At 55.1% G+C, this 23,435-nt stretch overlaps 9 protein-coding genes across 9 annotated transcripts; 6 read left to right on the forward strand and 3 right to left on the reverse strand.

Moving 5' to 3' along the window:
• Window positions 1-640: 640 nt before the first annotated feature.
• Window positions 641-2,146, forward strand: BAUCODRAFT_71944 (glycoside hydrolase family 76 protein; the record flags this gene model as incomplete). The annotated part of the gene is made up of 1 exon (XM_007678822.1): window positions 641-2,146. The coding sequence occupies one exon, from the start codon at window positions 641-643 to the stop codon at window positions 2,144-2,146; it is 1,506 nt and encodes a 501-aa protein (XP_007677012.1).
• Window positions 2,147-2,312: 166 nt separating this feature from the next.
• On the reverse strand, window positions 2,313-2,800 carry BAUCODRAFT_71120 (uncharacterized protein; the record flags this gene model as incomplete). The annotated part of the gene is made up of 2 exons (XM_007678759.1): window positions 2,313-2,421; window positions 2,484-2,800. The coding sequence occupies 2 exons, from the start codon at window positions 2,798-2,800 to the stop codon at window positions 2,313-2,315; spliced, it is 426 nt and encodes a 141-aa protein (XP_007676949.1).
• A 525-nt stretch (window positions 2,801-3,325) lies between these two features.
• Window positions 3,326-5,326, forward strand: BAUCODRAFT_156963 (uncharacterized protein; the record flags this gene model as incomplete). The annotated part of the gene is made up of 4 exons (XM_007678835.1): window positions 3,326-3,438; window positions 3,496-3,878; window positions 3,933-4,173; window positions 4,225-5,326. The coding sequence occupies 4 exons, from the start codon at window positions 3,326-3,328 to the stop codon at window positions 5,324-5,326; spliced, it is 1,839 nt and encodes a 612-aa protein (XP_007677025.1).
• A 353-nt stretch (window positions 5,327-5,679) lies between these two features.
• On the reverse strand, window positions 5,680-6,313 carry BAUCODRAFT_24576 (uncharacterized protein; the record flags this gene model as incomplete). Its single annotated transcript, XM_007678533.1, has 4 exons — window positions 5,680-5,743; window positions 5,780-6,171; window positions 6,235-6,254; window positions 6,307-6,313. The coding sequence occupies 4 exons, from the start codon at window positions 6,311-6,313 to the stop codon at window positions 5,680-5,682; spliced, it is 483 nt and encodes a 160-aa protein (XP_007676723.1).
• A 285-nt stretch (window positions 6,314-6,598) lies between these two features.
• BAUCODRAFT_34279 (uncharacterized protein) lies at window positions 6,599-14,048 on the forward strand. The gene is made up of 2 exons (XM_007678567.1): window positions 6,599-6,859; window positions 6,962-14,048. The coding sequence occupies exons 1-2, from the start codon at window positions 6,765-6,767 to the stop codon at window positions 13,728-13,730; spliced, it is 6,864 nt and encodes a 2,287-aa protein (XP_007676757.1). The 5' UTR covers window positions 6,599-6,764; the 3' UTR covers window positions 13,731-14,048.
• On the reverse strand, window positions 13,969-18,382 carry BAUCODRAFT_24578 (uncharacterized protein; the record flags this gene model as incomplete). Its single annotated transcript, XM_007678534.1, has 5 exons — window positions 13,969-14,441; window positions 14,509-15,400; window positions 15,439-16,154; window positions 16,214-16,272; window positions 16,608-18,382. The coding sequence occupies 5 exons, from the start codon at window positions 18,380-18,382 to the stop codon at window positions 13,969-13,971; spliced, it is 3,915 nt and encodes a 1,304-aa protein (XP_007676724.1).
• A 1,327-nt stretch (window positions 18,383-19,709) lies between these two features.
• Window positions 19,710-20,652, forward strand: BAUCODRAFT_492960 (uncharacterized protein). Its single transcript, XM_007678836.1, has one exon. It carries the CDS (start codon window positions 19,962-19,964, stop codon window positions 20,478-20,480), a length of 519 nt encoding a protein of 172 aa, XP_007677026.1. The 5' UTR covers window positions 19,710-19,961; the 3' UTR covers window positions 20,481-20,652.
• Window positions 20,653-20,976: 324 nt separating this feature from the next.
• BAUCODRAFT_131376 (uncharacterized protein) lies at window positions 20,977-22,551 on the forward strand (the record flags this gene model as incomplete). Its single annotated transcript, XM_007678837.1, has 4 exons — window positions 20,977-21,774; window positions 21,816-22,173; window positions 22,240-22,450; window positions 22,500-22,551. 3 exons carry the CDS (start codon window positions 20,977-20,979, stop codon window positions 22,320-22,322), a joined length of 1,239 nt encoding a protein of 412 aa, XP_007677027.1. The 3' UTR covers window positions 22,323-22,450; window positions 22,500-22,551.
• Window positions 22,552-22,771: 220 nt separating this feature from the next.
• Window positions 22,772-23,404, forward strand: BAUCODRAFT_492943 (uncharacterized protein). Its single transcript, XM_007678838.1, has one exon. The coding sequence runs from the start codon at window positions 22,876-22,878 to the stop codon at window positions 23,266-23,268; it is 393 nt and encodes a 130-aa protein (XP_007677028.1). The 5' UTR covers window positions 22,772-22,875; the 3' UTR covers window positions 23,269-23,404.
• The last annotated feature ends 31 nt before the right edge of the window (window positions 23,405-23,435 follow it).

Genomic DNA, 23,435 nt, shown 5'->3' on the forward strand with positions numbered 1-23,435 from the left:
GGCATGTTGGGTCGGTCACGTGACCGGCTGCCACGTGATACCTTCCTCAGCTCAGGTCGCCTCGCTCGCATCTGGACGTCAGTAGGCACGTCATCAAGCCTTCGCATCCGTTCTTGAGGTTGTGGGCAAGGCACGTCAAAGGTGGGAGTCAGATGGAAAGCATTGCAAGCACAAAGTCGTCATTCATTCTCCTACGGTATATTGAAAGATCATTACTCCATCTGCGGGACACAATACCTCGGACCTTTAGCGTCCAATTTCGCTCTTTGTCCCTCCTTCCTCCTTCTAACCAGCTGCAGTGTCTACTATTCGCAGAGTCTGCACCACGGATCTAGGCGGTGGATCGCCATGAGTGCAGATGCCGGACTTGCCATGGCTGAATACTTCGGCGGCCTCTTCCCGCTCAATGCGCGGATGGGGCATCTTGGTCCTATGTGGCGCCTTGAGCTTCGTAACAGTTACTATGCTGTTGCCTTATAGTTTCTCAACTCTGCTGGTCGGCGTGAGCCTCACCAAGGCGCAAATTAACCAGACCAATACAACAAGCAATGAACAGTCGAATGAGTACCCATGGCAGTCGCCCGGCTCAAGACAAGACTTCGGTTACTGGTTCGATGAGTTCCAAGACACTCTCGCCACCATGCAGAAAACATACTGGAACGGAACGTACTGGCCGACCACAATACAGTGGATAGGCGCGTTCATAGATACGCTTCTCATAGCTTCTGAGCGCTCGTTGACTGGGGCTCTCGAAGAGTATGACGGTAACGTCCAAGGTGCAAAGACGGGCGGTTCCTCAATCAACGCAGATATCCTGAGCTACTACTCGGAAGTCGAAGCATACTACGGCGACGAGGACGTGGTCCAGATATTCGGAGCGGCGTACGATGATGCTCAGTGGGTTGTCCTTGAGTGGCTGGAAGCTATCAGATTCATCAACAAGTACGATTCGCATGCCAAGTCGACTCTTGGACAGAGTGACATTGCCCGCTTCGCCCACCGTGCGCACATCTTCTACAACATCGTGCAGAACCAGTTCGACACGTCTCTATGCGGAGGCGGAATAACCTGGAATCCTGCATTGGCGCCGTACAAGAATGCCATTACCAATGAGCTTTTCCTCGCAAGCTCTATTGGTATGTATCTATACTATCCTGGCGACGACAATAGCAATCCCTATCCAAGCCCTAGTTATACCAACGCCACTAATGCCACGCTTCCCGCCCTTCCGACACTTGCGGCACATGACCCGCTACTGCTCAGCAATGCGCAGAAGGAATATCAGTGGTTCAAGACCCAGAATTTCACCAACGCGCAAGGCCTGGTGGTTGATGGTTTCCACGTCTCTGATAACCAGACCACATGCGATGAGCGTAATGAGATGGTGTACACGTACAACCAAGGCGTCATTCTCTCAGGACTGCGAGGGCTATGGGAAGCCACGGGCGATGCGATGTACCTGTCAGACGGCTATGTGCTTGTAAGCACTGTCATCAACGCCACAGGCTGGAACGCGCACTCTCCATTGGAAGCTGGCGTATGGGCGGGCTTGGGAAGGAACGGCATCATGGAGGACTACTGTGACGCTCCCGCCAACTGCACGCAGGATGCTCAGGCGTTCAAGGGCATCTACTTCCATCACCTTGACCTGTTCTGCGAACCACTCCCAACAACCAAACCATTGGTTGCGGGTGTAACTAAGCTTGCTCCATCTTCGCTCGCGAATCAACACACCAGCAACTGCGCGGGTTATCTATCCTGGATCGAACACAACGCGAATGCAGCACTGTCAACACGTAACTCGTCCGGCATGATAGGCGGATGGTGGGGCGCAAGCTACGTCAACAGGACGCAAGCACCGTCATTGGACCATGCGGTGCCGCCGCCGTGGGGAAGTGACGACGAGTGGAACCAGCCATGGCTTCTGCAACAGTCACCTTGGGCTTGTCGTGGCCAGCATGGCTGCCAGCCGAACGGGCGTGGTTCGCACAGCGGCAATTCGAAGCGTATGGCGCGGCCGTTCCGTTCGCGAAAAAGACAGGATGCGAATGCTGAAGGTAGAGGTAGGACTGTTGAGACAGAAGCTAGCGGTTTGAGTGTGGTGAAGGCTGCCAGCGATTTCAGCGTCAACCGCGAGGCGACATGACTCCATGAGTCCATGACCGGCAGACAGGCAAGAACAAACCACGTCTTGGGCGCTGGGGACGTTTGCGATCTGCTCCTGTTTTCGAATCGATCTTTAGCTCAATCAACCTGATTGCATTCGTAAGTTCGTCGATTCCCCAGCTCGATATAGTCACGATACTGTACCATCAGTGCGCCGCAGGCCCAGCCAAGCGACCAAAGACGAAGCTCCCCAGAAACGCACCCCCAAGCACCGATAGGAAGTAGCCCACATTCATCGTCATGACGGCGAGCATACTATGTGAGTTGTCAGCTCGCTTCGACTACCCAGCAATGGAAGCTTACGAGGCTGAACGTACAGTAAATACCCGACACCAGTCAACAGCGTGTCAAGGGTGGCCAGAAGGAGCGCATCGTTGACTCTCCACGGAGCCCGGTCAAGTGCTCGGTGTTTCGCTGCCTCCGCCACGTCACTTTGTGGTAGGCTCGTATGGTGTCTGTGATGCCACCGTGCCATCAACGTGTCAATGTTGCCTCGAACGGCAAGCAGGGCTCGGAAGATGGTCGCAAGTATGATAAGGAAAATGCAAGTTCCCGCGTACTGCCCGGTGGTCTTCGGCGTCCAGCGCTCGGAATAGAGTGGCGTAGATGAAGACGAGAAGAACACCATGATCATGTCGCTCATCGCCATCATACCGGAAGACCCCATGTCCATACCCGGAGATGCCGAGGTCATGGAAGGCATTGCAGCCATGGTAGAGGTGGCCATTGTCATCCCCGTCATCGTCGAGCTCATGTCCATGTTTCCAGATCCAGATTGTAGTGAAGAAGGTTCGTGAAGGGGGCGTGGTTAGACCCGCGGACCGTGCTACAAGTGCCAATTTGAGTGCGAGGAACCATCTACTCCTTCGTCAATAACACGCTGATATGCGTCAAATTGCGGTCAAATGCGCTCTTTGGAGTTGTTGTTCATTCGGACGAGTACTCAACGATATGCAACTGGGAAGGATGTGGCGCTGGCGCTGAGCAAGTTTGCTCGCGTTAGCTGCAGGACCATGAAAGGGCTGCTGAAGACAAGACAGAAGACCACGCCATAGCCCGAACTTCATTCCACTCGATTGCAAACAGTGCGAGCTTGCGGATTCCTACTCGAAAGCTACATAGAACGCTCCAAGAAGTGTAACCGCAAATCTGGGTAACGATGCCGACATCGTGGTTGGGTTGGCCCATTAAATTACACGCTTGGCGGGAGTATGAATGCACCCTCAACACCACCGAGGAATGCGCATTTGAGCAAGGCTACTGGCGCTTCTGGTCAGCCTTCATCGACTACACTGGAAGCACGTACAACAGATGCTGATACTGCTCAAGGTACGAGGCAGACCATCGCTACGCTCTGCCAACAGTTGCCCTCTTTACCTCAACCATCGTCCTCTTCGCATCCGGATGGCTTGCCATGCAGCTCACGCCCCTGTCAGTCTTGCGTACACCATCAGTAAAACGCTTCCTGGCATTGTGCCGCTATGCCTCCTACCGACGCTTTCGGATCGAGAGGTTGAATTGGAACTCGGCATCTGTTGGAGTCTTATTTCTCGGCGCTGTCGGGACGCTGTACTTTTTCTGCATGACACTCGCGCCTAAGCCGTACTACTGGCCAAACACATCGGAAGTGGACTACGGCTCGTCGCCTCCGATCGCAACCCGCTCCGGCTGGATGTCGCTTGCGTGCTTGCCTTTTGTGATCATGGCCGCAGGTACCAGAAATGAACTGCCTGCTGTCAATGCCGTTACTGACGTGGTTATGTCAGGCAAGAGTAACTGGATCACACTGGTGACGGGTATCTCGCACGAGAACCTGCAAGTCTTCCACAGGTGGATAAGCTATGCCATGTTCGTAACCGCGTTGGTACATACCTTCCCGTTCATCGTCTACGGCATTCAGAGCGGCATGATCGTGATGAATTGGAACACAAGCGTGTTCTGGTGGACCGGAGTAATAGCGCTGCTGGCGCAGACTTGGTTGACATTCGCTTCATTTGCACCACTTCGGTAGGTGCAGTCTGTTGCTGAGCCCTCGCTTCGTCGCTGACGAGAGCATAGCAGCCTATCATATGAGTTCTTCAAGCTAACCCACTTCCTCGCCGCCCTGATCTTCGTCATCTTCCTCTTTTTCCATTGCGACTACACTCTATCGTCCTGGGACTACCTCATCGTGACTGCCACCTTCTTCACGCTCTCCTGGGCGCACCGCTACCTCCGCGTCTTCGTGGAATATGGCTTTCGGCGGGCGAGCGTCAGTCTTGAGCCCAACGGGTTCGTGCGGATCACCGTGCCGCACAAGTCAGGCTGGACGGTGGGACAACACTACTTTGTCCGGCTTGCCGGATTGGGAGCGCACGCTCTTAGTGTCCATCCGTTCACTGCGTGCTCACTGCCAGATGAGGCAGATTCAACGAACTCAAGGCTCATCTTCTACATTCGTCCTCGCGGAGGGTTCACCGCCCACTTGGCCAAGTACGCCAAAGCGCAAAAGACCGCAACCATCGGCGTGTTGCTAGACGGGCCATACGGTGGCGTAGACCTGCGCAAGCTCTGGTCCGCCCAGAGAATGCTTGTCGTGGCGGGCGGTTCAGGCGCCGGATGGATCCTACCGTTCGTCATCGAGCTTTACCGACGGCTTGCAACATGCCCCAAGGCGGCTCCGTCCATGCGGGTGATCTTGGCGACAAGAGACCTGGCTACGCAATGCTGGTTCGAGACGGCTATACGAGAGATCTTGCTCAGTGATGCATCAGGCCGGATGTTGGAATTGGTGTCTGTGGAAGTGTATCTCACAGGTAGCGAGGCGGCTGTCGACGCTACAGGGACGAAAGGCCAGTTGCTGCGCAAGCTCGAAGACCCGGAGAAGGCTGCGGCAGACGTTGCTGAAGACGGTGGGCGGACGAGTTCCGATGTGTCGAGTTCGAAGCACCACCTTCAGCCGCATGGCTTCGCCCATCATACTTCGCGGCCTAGCCTTCTTAACATTGTCAGCTCCGAGGCTCACTCAGCCAGTGTACATGGCTCAGTTGGCGTCTTCGTGTGCGGCCCACTGAGCATGCAGAAGGATGTAGCGGATGCCGTTGCAAAGCAAGAGTTGGAAGCGATGAGGAGCGGCAAAGCGGATATCTATTTGCATCTCGAGCATTTTTCATGGGCATAGCGGATGTGATCAGCGCTCTCAATTCAGTCCACCCGGCCGTGCAAGCCTTACCCGCCCACACGCAGTCATGTTAGGATCAGTTAGTGTCATGTCGCCATGCAGCTATGGCTCCGATGATGGCAGAGTTGAAGAGATGGAGTCAAGTCTGTCGTCGCCTCGGTTTTACGCAGATATCGAAGTGAGTGCGCATGTCACTATCCAAAATATAGGAGCCCCGAAGTTTGCAGCATGAGAGGGTGTGGGAGTGCTTGGGCCGACATAGGCTGAGAATGAAAGGTACGGGTTATTGCAGTGTTTCGCGCTGTCTCTCGGAGCCTTTCAGCATTGCGACCGCCTACACATATCAGGAAACGTCACACTGAACGCCGCATTGCCCTTTCCCATGCTTCCTCTCGTCCCAACAAATCGCTCAAAACCCTGCAACGACTGTCAGTCTCCCGTAATACCACGTACCACTTCTGGATATACTCACGTAACGGCGTGAAGAACCACCGGTTCTTGCCACTCAAATACCGCTCCTCCAAGGTCTTCTTCACCGTCTTCTTCGCCTCCTCCCGCTGGCTCACCTCGCCAAACGTCTCGTTCGTGACCGCACCCTTCAGACCCTCCAACTCCAGCGTGTAGCGCGTGGGCATGATGTGGTTGTAGTTGACGACCTTGATGAAAGGCTTCACTTTGCTGCGCTTGGCGGAGCGCGCTTTCGACATGCGACGGGTGACTTGCAGCGGGTAGCGCTCGATGCCGGCCACAATGGCGTGGGGGAAGGGATGCTTCTTGCTGCCGTTGTCTTGCGGTTGGATGATGACGACTTTCTTCCCGGCGTAGCGACCGCGGGAGATGATGGCCTACAGTATGTTTTGTTAGGGATCTGGAGTAGTGGATGGTGTATTTCAGAGTATGCTCCGTACCACTCGGCCGACCTTAAGGACTGTGATCGTGTTAGCAGTAGTAGACACACATGCGGCTTATCGAACACCTACACTTCATTGCTGCAACGTTTGTCCCCTGCTTCGCTGCGTGGCTGTTCAATCGGTTCAATGTCCTTCGTAGTGCGCTGTCGGTCGCGAATTCTGCGGCAAGGTGCGTGAGTCTTGGCGCCAGAAGTCCCGACTCCGAGCCTTGCTGTCTGAGGCATCACCCACACTATCGCCGGCCACTACGGCAGGTTCCGGTCGTTCAGCGGAAACTCGCCGTTGTTTACATCCACGTTTGTTTGGGCAGCCGGTACACGCTTGCTCTTATTAGTGAGCCATTGCGACAATCGGATAGCCTATCACCTTGTATGAGACATCACCAACGGCTGTCACACTCGCTCTACATCAAGTGGCAGGCGATTACAATGCGATTGTCCGCTCGCTGCGGCAAGGACTAAGCTGCATTCTGCCAAGTGAACATTCCAATCACCGGCTCGACTTATACCGGAGACCGTACCAACAGCATGGCGAGCGTAGAGCGGGAAGCTTCTCGCGACCGTGACCACGCAGGCCGACATCAGCATTCCTTCTCCGAGAGTGGAAGGTCAAGCGTGCCCATGTGAGTCGAGTCGCATGATACCACCCATATCCACCGAAACGCATGCATTCGGACATCGCGCGCGTGAGTGAAGATGCAACTACTGACAAGTCTGAAACGTAGGTGGGATAGCTCAGATCCCGACCGTGCACCGCCACCACTACCGATTCCGCCAGGCGCAAACAGCCCGACGACCAAGGCGAACACTTCCGCCGGTATTGCCGCGGCTGCAAAGCAGATCGTTGAGCGGGCACGCGAGAGTGCGCCGTTGTCTTCTTATACCTCCAACAATCCTACTCCGCAAGGATCGCCGGAACGTTCGTTGATCAAAGGTGCTCATCACAAGCGCATGCAATCGTTGCAGACAGGTAGCGTCAAGGATCTCCGAAGCTACCTCGACAACAATCGCAGCCCGGACAGGTCGCCAGAGCGGCCGAGCTCACGAAGTGGGCCTGGCTTTACAAGGCAGGAGAGCAGAGAAGAAATCTCGCTGTCTGCGGAACGCTCGTCAACCCCGACCCCGGGACCCAGAGACCTGACGAAGGATACGCCAACTCTACGGCCCTCAACTCGACAACCACCGAGGTCAATCTTGAGCGAGAACACGCCTCCTTCGTCCACCATGCTTGCGTTGCAGACAATGCAGGTACCGGAGCATACATTGCACGACATCACCAATGGCCCAAGCACTCCGTCGCCAATACGGGTTAGCACACAGTATGACTTTTCGAGCCAGCTGCTGCATCTGACGTCCATCGCCACAAGCCTGCAAAAGGAGATGGCAAGCTTGAGCAGGCGCAGTAAAGACAATGCGACCGACCTTATCAGTCTCAAGGAGGCGACCAACCAGCGCGACGAAGACATTCGCAAGAGCCTGCGCGAGCTCGCGAACGTTGTAGGCTCAACCCCCAACCTGCTCAGCCCACCGCCTCTTGCGGGCGGGATCAACCGAAACATGAGCAGCTACGGCTTTCTTGACAGCAAGGCATTCAACTCTCCACCTTCAGCGACGAAGACGTGGAGTATTCCGCGATCGTCAAGCGCGCATGGCTTCCTTGAGGAAGGCAGGATCGGCTCTCCCTCACCTTACTCGGTTGAAGGGGCGGCGAGCGTCGCAATGCTGGAGAAGATAATCCGCGAAATGGTGACAAAAGAAGGCCAGGAGCGGCTGCTTTCAACTCTTTCGGAGCTGCTCGAGAAGAGCCAGAAGGAGAATACAGTTGCGGCCAAGAAGGTTGAGGAGCTGTCTGAGTTCATCAAGCAGAACCAAAAGCCGCAGAGTCAAGCTCTCGTGGCAATGCCCAAGGATGGCGGGCCACCAAGACTGGAATTGAACTTCGAATCACCGAGTCAGCTCACCAAGATTACTCGCGAAGGCGCAACAGAGGAGCACACCCAACCAGCGGGCAACGATGAGGTCCTCAACATTTTAAAGCGCATCAAAGAGTCCGTGGCGCACGCTGGCGGCTCGACCAACGAGGTCAAGGGTCTGGTCCGCGACCTCCGTGGCGAGGTGCTAGGCATGGGTCGTGAACTTGGCCGCAAGCTTGACCAAGTCAGCCAGGCGCAGCTTGATAATTCGCTCGACAAGTCTATCGGTGACGGCCATGGCCAGCAACACGCCGAAGAGGTACAGCGAATCATCGAAGAAGGCATGGTCGAGCTGAAGGAGCACCTCAGCGAGCTTCTCCGGCAACGCGTCCAGCACGATGACAATGATACTTTCAAGCAGGTCGCTGTTGCGCGATCGGTGCCGAGTGGCGAGGAGATCTTCGCCGTGGTCAGGCATGCGCTGGCTGAGCATGGCAACAGCACCGCCAAGCGTGACATGAGCGACACGGACGAAACCAGCGGCCTCGACCGAGAAACCGTGATCGAAGCAGTCAAAGAAGGACTGGTCGACTTCCAGCCCAACATTGAGCTGCAGCAATTCGGTCTGGAGCGCGAGGAGGTCCTCAACGTCATCAAGAAGGGTCTGGCGGATGGCATGGAAGAGTACCGCAGCAGCCGATCTGAAGCTGAGCCTGTCATCGCTACAATCGACAAAGCCGAGATCTTCGAGGTTATGGAGGAAGCGCTTAAAGACTTTCAGCCCTCTTTGCCTGCAGTAGCGCTGGAGCAGATCAAGGCGGAGCTTCTTGCAGAGTTTCAACAAGCCTTCTCTGAGCATCAGCCTGCTGTCTCAGCCGCCTCAATGAACGATGAAGCAACACGACTGGCAGTCATTGAGGCTGTCAAAGAAGGTCTCGCCAGCCATGGACCGAACGCACCTCGGGAGATAGAGATCAGTCGAGATGATCTTTTCGACGCCGTCAAAGCCTCCCTTGACGGCTCCGCCATACCCTTTGGCGGTTTTGGTGAGCAAGTCCTGGAGCAGATGCGCGAGCTGATCGACAACATGCGCACAGAGTTCAAGCAGTACTCCGCCGCCAGTGGTCGAGACACAGAGCAAGTCCTTGATGCGGTCAAAGACGGCCTCGAGAGCCTGCGTGCCGAGATTGAAACCTACGTCGACCGTGCGCAAGATGTTACTGGCAAGGACGAGATTCTTGACAACGTCCGTGGAGGGCTCGAACAGCTTCGTGGCGACGTACAAGGCTATGTCGCGCAAGGTCCTGTTCACGATGGTGGGAAGGGAGAGATGTTGGAGTACATCAAGGCGGAATTTGAGCACCTGCATGCCACGGTTGGAGACAGAAACCGTGAACTCGATGCCGAATCACAAGCACCACATACGGCCGAGATACTTCTGGCGATGAAGGCCGGCATGGACGGTCTGAAAGCGCAGCTCGAGGAGAAGGACCGCGAGCTCGAAATTGACTTCCCAACCGACGAGATCCACGAAGCGATGAAAGAGGAGTTCGAACAGCTGAAAGTTGCAGTCCTCGCCGCACACGCCGCCGACAAAGGCGAGCTCATCGAGACGATCCAGGACAGTATGGGTGTACTGCATGCGCGTTTTGGTGGCACGGAGGCCAGCACGCTCTCCGCCGGCGCCACTGAAGAGGTCATCAATGACATGCACAAGGAATTTGACACGCTCAAGGAGTCGATCCACGCCATCATCGCCGACACGCAGAAGGAGGCGGTGGTTGACGGCATGCGCCAGGCCGTCGAAGACCTGCGCATTCAGTTAAGCGCGGACAACAGCGATGCGTCTGCTGAAGCTCTTGCAGCGATTCGAGAGGAGCTGGAGAAGTTCAAAGAGGCCATGACCGGCTCTGTGGTCATTGCTGGGGCTGCCGGCACAACAATGAGCGGACATCATGAAGCTCTCGATGGCATTCAGACCAGCCTGAATGAGCTCAAGGAGACCAGCACCGCACGAAGCGTACCCGAAGCCGGCGTACCGACCGAGTTACTGGAAGCGATGCGTGGCGAGTTCGAGAACTTGCGCAGCTCGATCGCGACTTCTGTCGTCCACGGCGGCTCCAACGAAGAGGTGCTCGATGCCCTCCGTCTTGGGCTTGACGACCTACGCAGCCACCTCGAGAAGAAGCTGGATAGCCCGGAACGCAGTCAAGCGCAGCAGAACGAGATGCTGGACGTCATCGGCGAAGGTCTCGAGACGCTGCGCACGGATGTTGTGAAGACGCTCGATAAGCCGTTGGATATGACGGTCAACTACGAGATCCTAGATACTCTCAAGGACGGTCTAACAGGCTTGAGGGCTGATCTTGATGCGTTGAAGAGTGGTGACAAGAGGCCTGTGACGCCGAAGGGAGGTGAAATAGTGTTGGCTGACCCCTCGGCGCTTGCGGGTGAGCGTGCCCTCGCTGATGATTTCGCTGCTAATGTCGAGCTTCCGCCGCCTCCAAAATACCTGAAGCCTGCGGATCTGGAGAAGATGGAGGTGCTTCTTGTTCAGCTGCAGATCAAGGTCGAAGCTATGGATGCAACGATCCAGGAGTTGCCGATGTCACAACCAGTTGACGCTGCTGCGATGAAAGTGGATCTCCTGGCACTCGAGCTCATGATTAAGAACGTACAAGACAGTGTAGGTTCGCTCGCTGCTCGCGAGCCGGTCGATGCGCCTGAAGGTGCTGCGAGGAAGGAGGACACCGATGCCATTGAGACCTTGCTCCGAAACACGAAGGCCCGGCTTGACGAGATGGTGTCGCCGGAAGTTGTATCGGCAGTCACCAAGGAGCAACTAGATGCGGTCGAAGCTGTCGTCCGGATTACAAATGAGGCAATCGAAGGTTTAGCTGACAAGCTAGAGAACTCCGTTGCGGCCAAAGCTGATGTCGCAGTCATCGAAGTGCTTGCGCAAGATGTCAAGGCTGCGCTGGAGGACCTCAAGGAGACAGTGCCTCCAAGCAAGCCTGACGAGGAGAGAGAAAAGCTTATGACCAAAGCGGATTTCGACATCCTTGGTGTGCTCTGCACCGAGATCAAGACACGCGTCGATGAGATAAATCTGCCAGACGCCGCCGCGATGCCCACCAAGTCGGACATTGAGCAACTCCACGGCCTCATCTCTGACTTTCGTGAGAGCCATGACCGGATGAAAGACAGCTATGAGACGGACATTGCTGTGACGGCCAAGGCCTTCGATGATCGCAAGGCCGAGTACGAGATCACAGTCGACCAGATTGCTAGTGTCAAGGATGCCTTGGCGGAGATCAAAGACGAGCTCCTTGTCAAGCTTGGCGACAGCGACACCGGAATCAACGCTCTTGGGGAGACTATGAAAGGGCTCGAGGAGAAGACGGGCAGCCATGAGCCGGTCATCGCTGAAATCAAGGAGCTGATGGAGGCGTTGACTCGAGAGTTCGAGCGGGCTCATAGCTCGTTGGAGGCGATAAAGGTCGATCAACAGCAGTCTACGGAAACGACGTTCGAGAAGCAGGCTGAGCATAAGGACGCCATGGTTATAGAGATTAGAGAGAGGCTCGATTCTGTCTTCGATGGCTTGATGAGCAAGTACGATGATGCTCAGCTGGCTGCTCAAGAGAAGGCGAAGGTCATGGAGGAGAAGGCTGCTGCGCAAGCCGAGTTGCTGGAGAGTACCAGGGTCATGGCTGATGATCTAAGGCTGTCGATCGATACGCTCGGCACCGCATTGACGACCTTCACTTCCACTTTCCCAGATTCGATGGAGAAATTGACCGAGGATTCGAAGATGGTGTTCACTCGAGTGGACGACACGTACAACAAGCTTGACGAAACACAAGAAGGGTTGAAGTATGAACATCATCTTACTCGAGACGAAGTGGCCAAAGCCGTGGCGGCTGTTGCGGGTGTTCAAAGTGATATCCTGGAGCACAACCCTCGCTTTCTCATGACTCTCAAGGAAGTCCAGGCCTTGATTGGCCAGCAATACGAGCACTCGAGGAAGGCTTCCGAAGCGGCGGAGCAGAACCATCAGGCCGTGCGCGATCTGCGCGAGCAGCTCAAGACTGGGTTCGAGGACTCGAAGATGCGACACGAGACGCAGACCGAGCAGCTGAAGACCGCACTGCCTGCACTGCTGCCGGCTCCTCCAGGTCCTGCACCCGCGATTGAGCGCTATGACGACACTGGCCTACACCAAAAGCTCGACAAACTCATGGGCCACGCTGAGCAAGCTGCTGACCCTTCCGTCCAGTTGGAGCGCCTCGATCAGATCCACGAGAAAGTTATGGCGACTGCTGCGGAAGTCTCCGCCTTCGTTGCTGCACAAGCCAAGCAGTTGACGGAAGACCATGAGAATAAGGAGAAGGAGGCCGAGGAGCTTGCCTTGCTGCTCGAGCGTCGCATGGTCCAGAAGGACGAGATCGAAGACGATATCACAGTACTCAACGACGAGAAGGAGTCGCTACGACAGGCAGTCGAGGCCCTCAAAGCGGAGAAGGAGACGCTGTCTGCTCAGAAAGCTCGCTTGGCAGCCGATGTCTCTTCACTCCAAACTGCCTTGCATATCCGCCGGGAAGAGCTCCATGAGATGGATCGCAAGGCTGAACTCATTGAGCGCCGCATGCTTGAAGGTGTCATGAACCAGTCACGCATGCTTCTGCTTTCAAAGACCGCCAAGTCGCCTGCAAAGAGGAAGCAGCAAGGCCGCGATCTGCGTGTACCGAGCAATGCATCCGCAACGTCTGCACAGACGATCACCTCCACCGTCCCATCGCTGCGAGCGAACCACGAGTTGGCGATGAAGGCAAGGCCGAACTTGCAGCGCTTAGGTCCGGCGCCGAACACAGCGGAGCGGCGCATCATGTCGCTGAACCAAATCAATCACAACGTGCCTCACGGTATCCACCCGGCGTCTAGCCTACTCTCAAACACCTCCGCGAGCTTGAATCGCAGCAACTCCGTCAAGACGCAACCCATGCGCAATGGCTCGTGGGGAGGCAAACGTAACTTGAGCTTGTCCGGCCACAACAAGGAGAACGAGGCACTGTCCGAGGAGAGCGAGGACGAGCTCTCCCGCCCCGTGTCGCAGGGTGAGGATAGTGAAGCTGGAACCGAGCGCCGAACGAGCTTCGTGAGCGCCACCGAGAGCGGGCTCACGCGCGATGACGGCAGTTATACCGATGGCATCACGCCAAGCACCGACGCCGGGCACCGCGCCAGTTATGGAACAAGCGATCTCTCCTACGGCACTGGCAGCTATCTGACCGGCTCAGACGTCGATCGGAGGATCAGCTTGGATAGTTCGGCGAATGGCGTACTCGGCGTGCATCAGTCTGCTGTTGAGGGAGATGAGTCGCAGGGGGAGGACCAAGAGGCTGCTACAGCCGAGCGAGACTTTGCCGTCCCTCTCCAGATCGAGGCGCCGCCAGCAGCCATGGTGAGGAGTGAAGAGAAGCGAATGTATGCTCCGCCCAGTGATAGTGGACTTGGGACGGAGTTGCCAACTGCCGCCTTGAGCGTCTCTGCGGCGGATGCGGAGTACTTCAGAAGGTGATTGGGAGAAGCCAGCTCCTGTATGGCGAAAATAGGCGCCCCGCATGTTGGCCATGTTGCGTGGTCGATCGCTTGAATTCTTTGGGAGGCGTTTGGGCGCTCCGTTTAGACCAGTTATTGAAGGAACGGTGCGAGCTGCGAGGCAGCGGTTACAATGCAGACTTCGCTCGAAATACACAACGTATTGTACAGGTTCTAGCGCTGTCGGTCGTTACCATCCCTTTCCACCTCACGCTCCATTACAACCTCGCCTTGACCTTAGCGCCAGCGCCAGAACTGAAGTATTCCTTAATCGCCTCCTTCGCCTTCCCTACTACGGCCGGATCTTCAATTGTACTCGGATAACTCGGGTCTTTCTCGAACTCGCCCTTGGCGCCATTCTCCAAGGCTTCCTTCAGCGTTCGTCGCAGCGTCTTGCCCGAACGTGTCTTTGGAATAATGCCTGGGCTCGCAATAAACCCGCCTAAACTCGCAATCGGACCGATGCTGTGCCGTAACCTGGCGTTCAGATCTTTGAGCAGGTCTGGAGGCGGATCGGGTATAGCGATAAAAGCAAATGGCACGTGCCCTTTCATTTCGTCTGGTATGCCGACGACAGCTGCCTCGGTGATGGAAGGGTGGGAAGAGATGGCTTGTTCGATCGCGCCCGTCGACAGGCGATGGGCGGCGACATTGATAATGTCGTCGGCTCGGCTCATGACGTGGACGTAGCCTAGCAACACCTAGGGTCAGCGATCCGCGGCGAGCACTGCACATAACGCTTCCCGCTGTCTTCTTACCATCACTGTCAATCATGCCCGCATCCCCAGTGTCAAGCCACCGTCCGTTGAACCGCTTCAGGTAGCTCTTGTAAAACCTCTCCTCATCTCGCCAAAGCGTCGTGAACCCTGTCGGCGCAAACGGCAATCCCAGGACAATATTCCCCATCTCTCCCTTCGCCACTTCTTTGCCCTCATCATCGACAATTTGCACCGCAAACCCAGGCGCAGGTTTCCCCGCCGACCCGGGCTTGATGGGTAAAGGTTTATGGAAAGTGTGATCGTCGAACCGCTGTGCTACGGCGGGAAGCAGGGCCAGCGAAGTCATGGGCGAGCCGGATTCGGACGACCACCAGTTATCGATCACGCATGCATTTTGCACGCAATGTTTGGAGAGGAGGTCCTGGTACATGGTCACGATGGCCGGCTCTGAGCGCTCACCAGCAAGAAAGAGGGCGCGAAGATTCTTCAACCCACCCCGTTTCCCTCGCGTCTCGAAGAACTTGTTTGCTGGGTCTTCCTTCCGTATCGCTCGTAACGCCGTCGGAGCTGTGAAAAAGGAGTTGACTTTATACTCTTCAAGGATTCGCCAGAAGGTGTCTGCGCTCGGTGTTCCCACGGGTTTACCCTCGAACAGCACCGTCGTGGCACCAGCAAGTAGGGGCGCGTAGATGATGTAGCTGTGGCCGACGACCCAGCCGATATCACTTGCCGTGAAGAGAACGTCTCCCGGGCCTCGGATGCCGAAAACGTAGCGAATGGTGAGGTTGAGGCCAACTGCGTGCCCGCCCGCTTCACGCAGAACGCCTTTTGGTAAGCCGGTCGTACCTGCAATGAACGATGTCAATGAAATGCGCGCTTCTGCGGCGGTGAAAGTCTTCTCCATCCAATGCATGACAGGGTTGACTGACCACTGGTATAGATGATGTACAACCCATCGCTGCTCTTCACAGGGACATTGTCTGCTTTCAAGCCTTGATCCCGCGCGGACTTCACCAACCGCTGCCAATCCCGCTCGCCGTCCTCCTCCCGTACATCATCCCATAGCCTCTGCTCCCGCTGCCAAACCAACACCTTACTGGGTTTGCGCGGACATTGTTCAACCGCTCCCCTAATCATGGGCTGGTACGCTAACGGACCTTTCCCTCCCTCAATGCCACAACTAGCCGTCAGGATGACTTTCGGCTCGCTAGCCTCAATCCGTTGAGCCAGAGACGCCGCGCTGAAGCCTCCAAAGACGACGGCATGTATCGCGCCCAACCGTGCGGTGGCCAGGATACCGATTAGTGCGGCAGGGATCATGGGCATGTACACTAGCACCACGTCACCCTTCTTCACGCCTTCTTCCCTCAGCACTCCAGCTAAGGTAGCGACTTCATTCTGTAGCTCGGCATAGCTTATTCGCTGTTTGCTGTTCGTAACGGGGCTGTCCCATATGATGGCCGTCTTGTCCCCATGTCCGGCTTCAACGTGACGGTCTATGCAGTTATACGTCGTACTGATCTCGCCGTCTGGGAACCAAGTCCAGGCTGTATGTGAGGCACCTGACTTGAGATTGCGAGTTTGAGTGCGAAAGGCGGTAGACGGGGTGGTGTGCCATGTGAGTTGCTTTGCTTGCTGCGCCCAGAAAGACGAGGGATCGCTGATGGAGGCAGCGTAGGCGGTGTCTTGGGGGTGGGCGGCCATTGCAAGGAGACGATACAGTGGAAACGATGAGAAGACTTACATTGCTGCAGAGGAAAGACTACTACAGGTAACAGACGAGACGTTGGACAGCCAGCCGGTCTAGCGGACGGACAGATCAAGCTCTAGCCATACGCCTCGGATGTCGTCGATCACAGCAGGCCTCCGCACACACAACGCAAAAGTGTGGAGTCGGTCCGTTCGGCAGAGCAGAGTGATAATAATCAATGGTCCAAGCTCGGCCAGTTGGAAGACGGCTTTCACGCCTGCTTCCGCTCACTCACGGCAACCTCAGTCAGAATCATTGCTACTGCAGGTACCGATCCTGAGGCGGGAGGTCACTGTCGACAGATATGGTGTGAACATCACCTTCATATCAACCTACTCTTCGATGCATGAGCATAATCTTTCAAGAGAGCACATTTGACTCAGTCTACGTCGGTCTACGAACGTGCAAATCTTCACTAATGATGTCGGCGGCTCGCTCTGCGATGGCATATACGGTCGTGATGATATTGCCTCGTGGTATAAGCGGTATGACGCTCGCATCGACGATACGCAGGTTCTTCACGCCATTGACGCTCAACCGTCCATCAACTACCTCGCCGAGGGCGCAGGTACTACACGGATGGTAGTTTGTGGACGAGTAAGCGCGACACAGCTCCTTCGCACTTTCAACACTGTCCGCTGGATACTCTACCGGTGCCTGCTTTCCTCCCGGTTTGATGTACGATGCCAGTGGCTCTGCCTGCGCTATTCGGGTTAAGATCTGCATGTGCCTGGCGTGAACCTCGAGGTCGACCGGATGCGAGTAGTAGTTGAATCTAATCTCTGGCTTGGCCCGTGGATCAGCAGATGTGATGTGCGAATACCCAGTCGACAAAGGGTGTGAAAGCATAGATCGTAACGTCACGTAGTTGCCCTCTGGTGCGCCGATCACAGGATTTCGGATCATGAAGCTCGTGGCGGTTGCTTCATGGGGAGATTCGATAGTCTTTCGGATGAAGGCTTTCCGCTTGCGTACGAACGGTGAGAAGTGCTTATCATCATTCAGATGCTCATCGAGTAATGTCTTGAGCTGTTCCTTCTCCACTGGATCCAAGAACGGCACAAGCGGTGTATACGAGAATGAGAAAGCGCCGAGATAACCCCAAGGCCCCGACCGATCTTTCTCGTACAGCTTGCGGGCTTCTTCATCAGACATTGGCATCCCAACTGGGACATCGTCATTCACTTCGAATGAAATTCCCGGCCGTATATGATCCTGGAGATTCTCTCCCACTGATGGGTTGGCGAGGATCACCTCAATGCCGTTTTGCTTCAGAATCTCTGGATTGCCGATACCCGAAAGCTCCAGAATCTGCGGGGAGTTGAACGTGCCTGCGGCGAGGACGACTTCCTTCCTGGCTCGGACTTCGCAATGCTTGCCATCCTTCGAATAACGGACGCCTCGCACAATCGGTACGGAGCCTTGCCGCTCTATAACCAGCTTCTGCACCAAAGCATTGGTGGTCAAGGTGAGATTACTTCTGTCTAAGACTGGCTTGAGGTATGCTGTCCCAGCATGACTACGCTCACGTGTTACACCGGTTATGTGGCAAGTCGAGGTGTGTCCACCCAGTGCATGTCCGTCCAAAGGGTCATTGCGGGTATTCAATCCTAAAGTGCGAAAGGTTTCGACCCATGCTTTCTGCATCGCTGTTGCTCGCGTCGGGAAAGACGCCTGGATCGGACCCTTCGACTCGCGGATGTTCGCATCGCTATGAGCGAGGTTGAGATCTCTCCTCGCTTCCTCGCTTGGTGGCACAATGGTTTGAAACTTTCGGTAGTACGGTGCCAGAGCCTGCCAGTTCCAGGCTTCGTCGCCCAACTCTGCCCAGGCATCAATCTCCGCGACCGAGGGATAAATAAGTGCAAAGGAGTTGATGGCGCTTGTGCCGCCAACAAGTCGTCCACGAGGATGCTTAAGGATCCTGTTATTGAAGCCAGGCTCCGGCGGCGAAGTGTATTGCCAGTCAAAGTCAGGATCATCCCAGGTGCTGCCCGTAAGACCGGGGGTGTAGACTCGCTCATCATCGCTGCGGTCTACTCCAGCTTCCAGCACTAAAACTGAGATATTTGGATGTTCTGATAGTCGGTTCGCTAGGACACAACCAGCTGTGCCGGCGCCAACGATGATCACATCATACTCGCAATCGCCGTTCTTGGCCATGATTTCTGTGGACGAGGGACTGACAGGAGAAGTTTAAAACCAAAGACATCGTGCCTGACTTAAAATGACACCAGCCAGTAGCTGATCGGCTTATTCCGATAATTATACAAGCCCGCGGTGATAGGCATTCACGACTCATTGTTGCACTGACTACATCAACTTCCTTATCCGGGTAAGTCCCCTAGAGCGAAAGTGAGTAAGCGCCTCCATGCTTTGATGCTTTCGACCAGTTAGGAAATTCGAAGGATGAATGAATCCTACAGTAATGCAGGGAGGCCCCGCCCGACTCATATAGCGCAGCTTTTCCGCTCAACGTGCTTGTTGAAGCTTTGACAAGCTTTACTCCGCTGGGCTATGTTGCCGTGGCGCTATTGAGCTAGGCTCAATATAGTCTAGAATAGATAAGGTGGCAGGCTGCTGTGATCTAGAAGGTTACCTCTCCCTTGCAGTATCGCTAACTTCGGGTGTGGAAGCACCGGGATCGGAAAGCGTGCGAGGAAGAGGTTCAGTTACGAGTCAGTTCGAGGGGGCCACTACCGAAGGATATCACAATTGGCGGACATCGCATAGAGGCTCAATCTTATTACCCTCCTCCACCTACTCTCTTGATACTGATGCTGCTCGTGTGCAGCATCAGCATTTAGCTGTCTTTGGACTTCGTGACCAAAAAGACGGAGTGTGCCAAGACCAAATACTGTCGCGACTTCTGCGCATTGGAGTCGGCCGTGTCTTCCGCATATGCCTCGCTTGGCTCACAACGACCCCACCTTTTTTTTTAACAACAGCATATGCAGGTGCATGTCTGAGTCAATCCTGAGATGATCTGTTGTCCTGCTGCTCCGTCTCCCACTCAACAGATAGAATAGCGTGTGGTTCTCTTTGTCTGCGTTGCCTGATATTGTACCACCCTCTACGTCGAAGCGAGTAATGCTGCAAAGGTACAAGTACTTCCGCTCCTCGCCATCATCACCAAACCGCAGTATGCTCTCGCATATAACAAGTGCACCACAACTGAGCTCAAGAGTTTTGTAAATAACCGTACAGGGCAGAGTATCACCTCACCACGCCGCTCCATTCACATCTGGGCGCTGGAGCAGGCTGACGCCAATGTTACTTTCCGCTTCCTGGACTTGCTTGCGGGGTGAAGGAAATTGGTCTACTGGCTTCTCCTCACACCGGATGCGAGGAGCCTGCGTTCGCGATCGAGGGCACCCTGCTAGCCACAGATCTTACGGACTTGCACGCAGGTGCATGGGGAGGCCAAGAAGATACTGGACCACGAGCTCAAGGTCGACCTTAGGGTCCATGCAAGTCGACGAATGATGGTCTTGCCGATGTTAGCGAGGCGCCAAAAATGCAGGGTGGTTAGTAAGCCTGCTTTCTTCTACCGAACTGCCAAACATATGCGTCAACGTTCCACAGCCTCTAGCAGCAGACGACACAGAATGGCCGGCGCCAGTGTTACGCGCGCATAGTCTGTGTTTTGAGTTCTTCTTTTGAGACCGTGGTTAGACAAAGCGCGACATGCTCTCAGCAGACGCCTTTACGGTGGTCAACCACTTGCTATACAGTCTCGTGAATGCGATTTGCGCATGCCCGTACGCGCGCCTTGCGACCCATCGAGTTTAGGGTTGGACATAGCGACGTTGACTGGAGTAGGCATGCCACGCAACTTCGGAGCATACTGTGGCCCCTCACTTTGCTCGACGTCAACCGACTCCGATACGTATTCAATAACGGCGTGGGAGAAGCCACCCTTCTGCTTCAGAACGGCTGGCATGCCGACGAGCAACGCGTTTGGGACCAGGACTCGGATCGTAACCTGCTTACCGGATCGCGCCCAGCCATTGCCGGACTACGTTTCTCCCGCGAGATCACGTCGGAGATTCTTTCAAGCAGGGTTCAGAAGGGAGCATCGGCCGACGAGTTTAGAGATATGGCCACCGAGGTCGAGCACCTTCTTCGATATACGGGAATGGTGGACAGAAGACTGCATGAAACGCTGCCAACCAACGTCCTTGCTGGCCTGTCCATGAGATCTGCGGACAGCATCGCAGATACGAATGAATCTGCGGAGGCAGACTTGGCGGTCTTTTAAGCCCTCTTGGAGCACCTGGAAGAATCCATTGCAATGTTGTCTATCGCTTGAGATGACCATACAAACGCATCCTTTGAGCACCTCTGTTCCGGATGAAGCACATCGAACAGCACTTAGCGAAAGATTTGTTTACAGATATCTCCTCTCTCACATGTCTCGATCTAGACATGATTGTAGAACCAACAACTGAAATATAACAAACCAGGCTTATACGCAGTGACAGTATTCTCGTATATATGACAGGGCGCTGGCTCATACATGCTGCTGCTCCGACCTGACTCTGTTCGGCCGCGAGCAGAGATGACTTGTCAGTCACTCGTTGGCCGATCTTCTATGACGACCGATCAGCTAGAGTGAACCTCTGTACAATACAAAGGCTTGTCGCTTGTGCTTTGTGGCCAGCACAATGACACTGGGCGTAATCTATATGTGGACACGTGAACACTGAGCGTGAATGCGATGTCCACGACAACACTCCGGAATAACACCATGGGACATGCTTGATGCTCTCGGCCTCTGCCCGCTCTTCAACATTGGATTGCTCACCCCAGCACCGCGACCGCCGCAAGGCCTAACATCCACGCTCAGTATCGACACAGCCCAGCACCAAGCAAAACCACAGTATCTTTTCAGATCGCCCACTATGACCAAGATCGAGTACGCCATGGCGTACAACAAGTGTACGACCAACGAACTCTACAAGTTCATTGCTGACCGCTCCGGTCAACCACCCCCAACCTCCCCAGGGCGCAAGCGCGCTGAATATATCCGCATTCTCGGGCAACTTGATGAGGACATGGAGCCCTTCCGCTTCCTGCATCTGGCTCCGGAGATGCGCAACCTGGTCTACAAGGACTTGCTCAGTCCTGGCCCAGCACCTAGATTCTACGGCGAGTTGAGGGGACGGCGGAGGCACTCCTTCCCCGAGCTCCTCTGTGCCTGTTATCAAATCAATCAGGAAGCGGACAGTATGCTATACGCCGGTCATAAAGTCGCCGTCAGGATCACAGGACGTACTTATAGTCGCAACTGGCCGCGGGCTAACACCCAAGACCTGCGTACAGGCAAGGTCGAAAGCGTCATCTGGATCGACGAAGGCCGTTTCAATCATCAGGGAATCCCAATCAATGGCACACCTTCGCTCAAGGATCAGAACATTACATGGCCAGCGCAGGTTCTCAAGGCCCGCCACCTCGCAATCAACATCGAGCACGAAGCCGACCACATGCTGGCACATCTCTGCCAAGCATACCCGATCGTAAACAAGACACTATACGGTCTTGTTTCGGCCTTGGTAGTGTGGAGCGTTGCACGTTGAAGACGGTCACGGCGAAGGTGGTTCACAAAGACCCTCTTTTGATCACAGAGCTTGCGGGATTCCCGAACACTTTCGGTTTCTACTCCCATCTCACTCGCATCACCCTGCTCGGGCCGTATATGCAGCTCATCTGGGGTGAAGGCGTCCCACCGAGTTCCGCGGAACCTCTCCACCAGGACGCGCAATCAACAGCCCACGTCATGGACGTCGTGGGCTACGATTGCTTGCAAGTGGCTAAGATGTTCCTTGCTAAGAGGACCGTATTGCAGGAGATGGAGTTCGAGCTTCGCTCCGACTACGACATTGTCATTCGCACAGTCGCTTTTGTGGAAATAGTTGCTATTGAGAAGGTGCTAAGCCGTACCGTTTGCATTGGTAAGAACGATCACGCCACGCTTGTTGCCGCAATGCAGGCCATAGGTGAGCTTACAGAATTGGCAGGCAAGGCACTCCGAGGGTTGAGGAAGACCGGTAAGGAAGACAAGCTGATCGAGCTGTGGGATGAGTATACTGTCCAACCTTAAACAGCGTCCACATGCGCTTGTGAGAGATTGACATAGGCAGAGACGCTGTCTTATCTTTTACAGAAATACACACCGGTCTGTAGCGTGTTTTACGATTAATCAGTCCCATGGATTGTCGTTCGTGATAGGTGCGTGTGTCTCACCTGCTTTTGTGACATCACTGAAGGTTCGCGGCAGTGCGTAGTCGTATGCATGGCCGTTGCAATGCTGAAGGGAGAATTCTGTCGCCTTCTTGCTACGTTGGAGGCAGACAGCTTTCCCATGAACACCATTGCCTTGTATTTGAACTGTCACTATATCTCTCTGTGCTGAACGCGACGATGCACCTCCTGAGCCTGCTCGCATTGGTGGGCATATCCGCGGCGTACTCCGTCCCACTTATGGCAAGGAACACGCCCTGCAACTGTACCACGAAGATCGCGGCCGTGAAGCAGGAGATAGCGACCATCCGCTCTCACACAGAGGCCGATGCAGCGAAGATACCGCTGACGCCCACCGCATCTCGAACATTTCTCATTACGTAGGCTGCTGTTGCTTGCTGAGAGCATACCACATGACTGACGAGTGGCATGATAGCCCTAACGAGGCCAATGCAGTGACTGTTCCAGTCAACGCTGGCGTTACTGCCGACACTGTCCGACAGGAACTCGTCATTCTCGCGACGGTCATGAATGCCGGAGTGCCGCAAGGGTTCGACAAGTACATGTGCAACGCCAACGGCACAGTTACGGTCGACTACGTGCAGACGGACTTCGTCGCGCTGCCCATGTCACAAGTTCGCGAAATTCACAGCTTCGATGACAGCACCTGTCAGATCTCCAAGATCGTCGGCTATGTTCATGGACCACTCACAGTGGTGACCGCCGGTCTCAACGTCACTGACATCGTTAGTGAGTTGAAGGCTGGGGAGAGCGTTACCCAGATACTCAGTGCTCTTGGCCATTGATGGGTCAGGTAGCGTACCGCTACCATGTGAAAGTATTGACCCTTGACTTCGAGACTCACAGTAAAGCCTATTACCCATTTGCAAGCGCAGCAGAACCAGACAGAACAGGTCCTGAGTCATGTCAATGAAGTGATGTTGATCCCGTCCGGATCGTTTGAGACTAGCTG

Source organism: Baudoinia panamericana (assembly GCF_000338955.1).
Source record: "Baudoinia panamericana UAMH 10762 unplaced genomic scaffold BAUCOscaffold_7, whole genome shotgun sequence".
Taxonomy (NCBI): domain Eukaryota; kingdom Fungi; phylum Ascomycota; class Dothideomycetes; order Mycosphaerellales; family Teratosphaeriaceae; genus Baudoinia; species Baudoinia panamericana.

Bases quoted from the DNA above. Each gene is read 5' to 3' on its own strand.
- BAUCODRAFT_492960 (XM_007678836.1), top strand. From the start codon at position 19,962: ATGCGATTTGCGCATGCCCGTACGCGCGCCTTGCGACCCATCGAGTTT.
- BAUCODRAFT_492943 (XM_007678838.1), top strand. From the start codon at position 22,876: ATGACTGACGAGTGGCATGATAGCCCTAACGAGGCCAATGCAGTGACT.
- BAUCODRAFT_34279 (XM_007678567.1), top strand. From the start codon at position 6,765: ATGGCGAGCGTAGAGCGGGAAGCTTCTCGCGACCGTGACCACGCAGGC. The intron at 6,860-6,961 runs GTGAGTCGAGTC...TCTGAAACGTAG, and splicing joins GGAAGGTCAAGCGTGCCCAT to GTGGGATAGCTCAGATCCCG.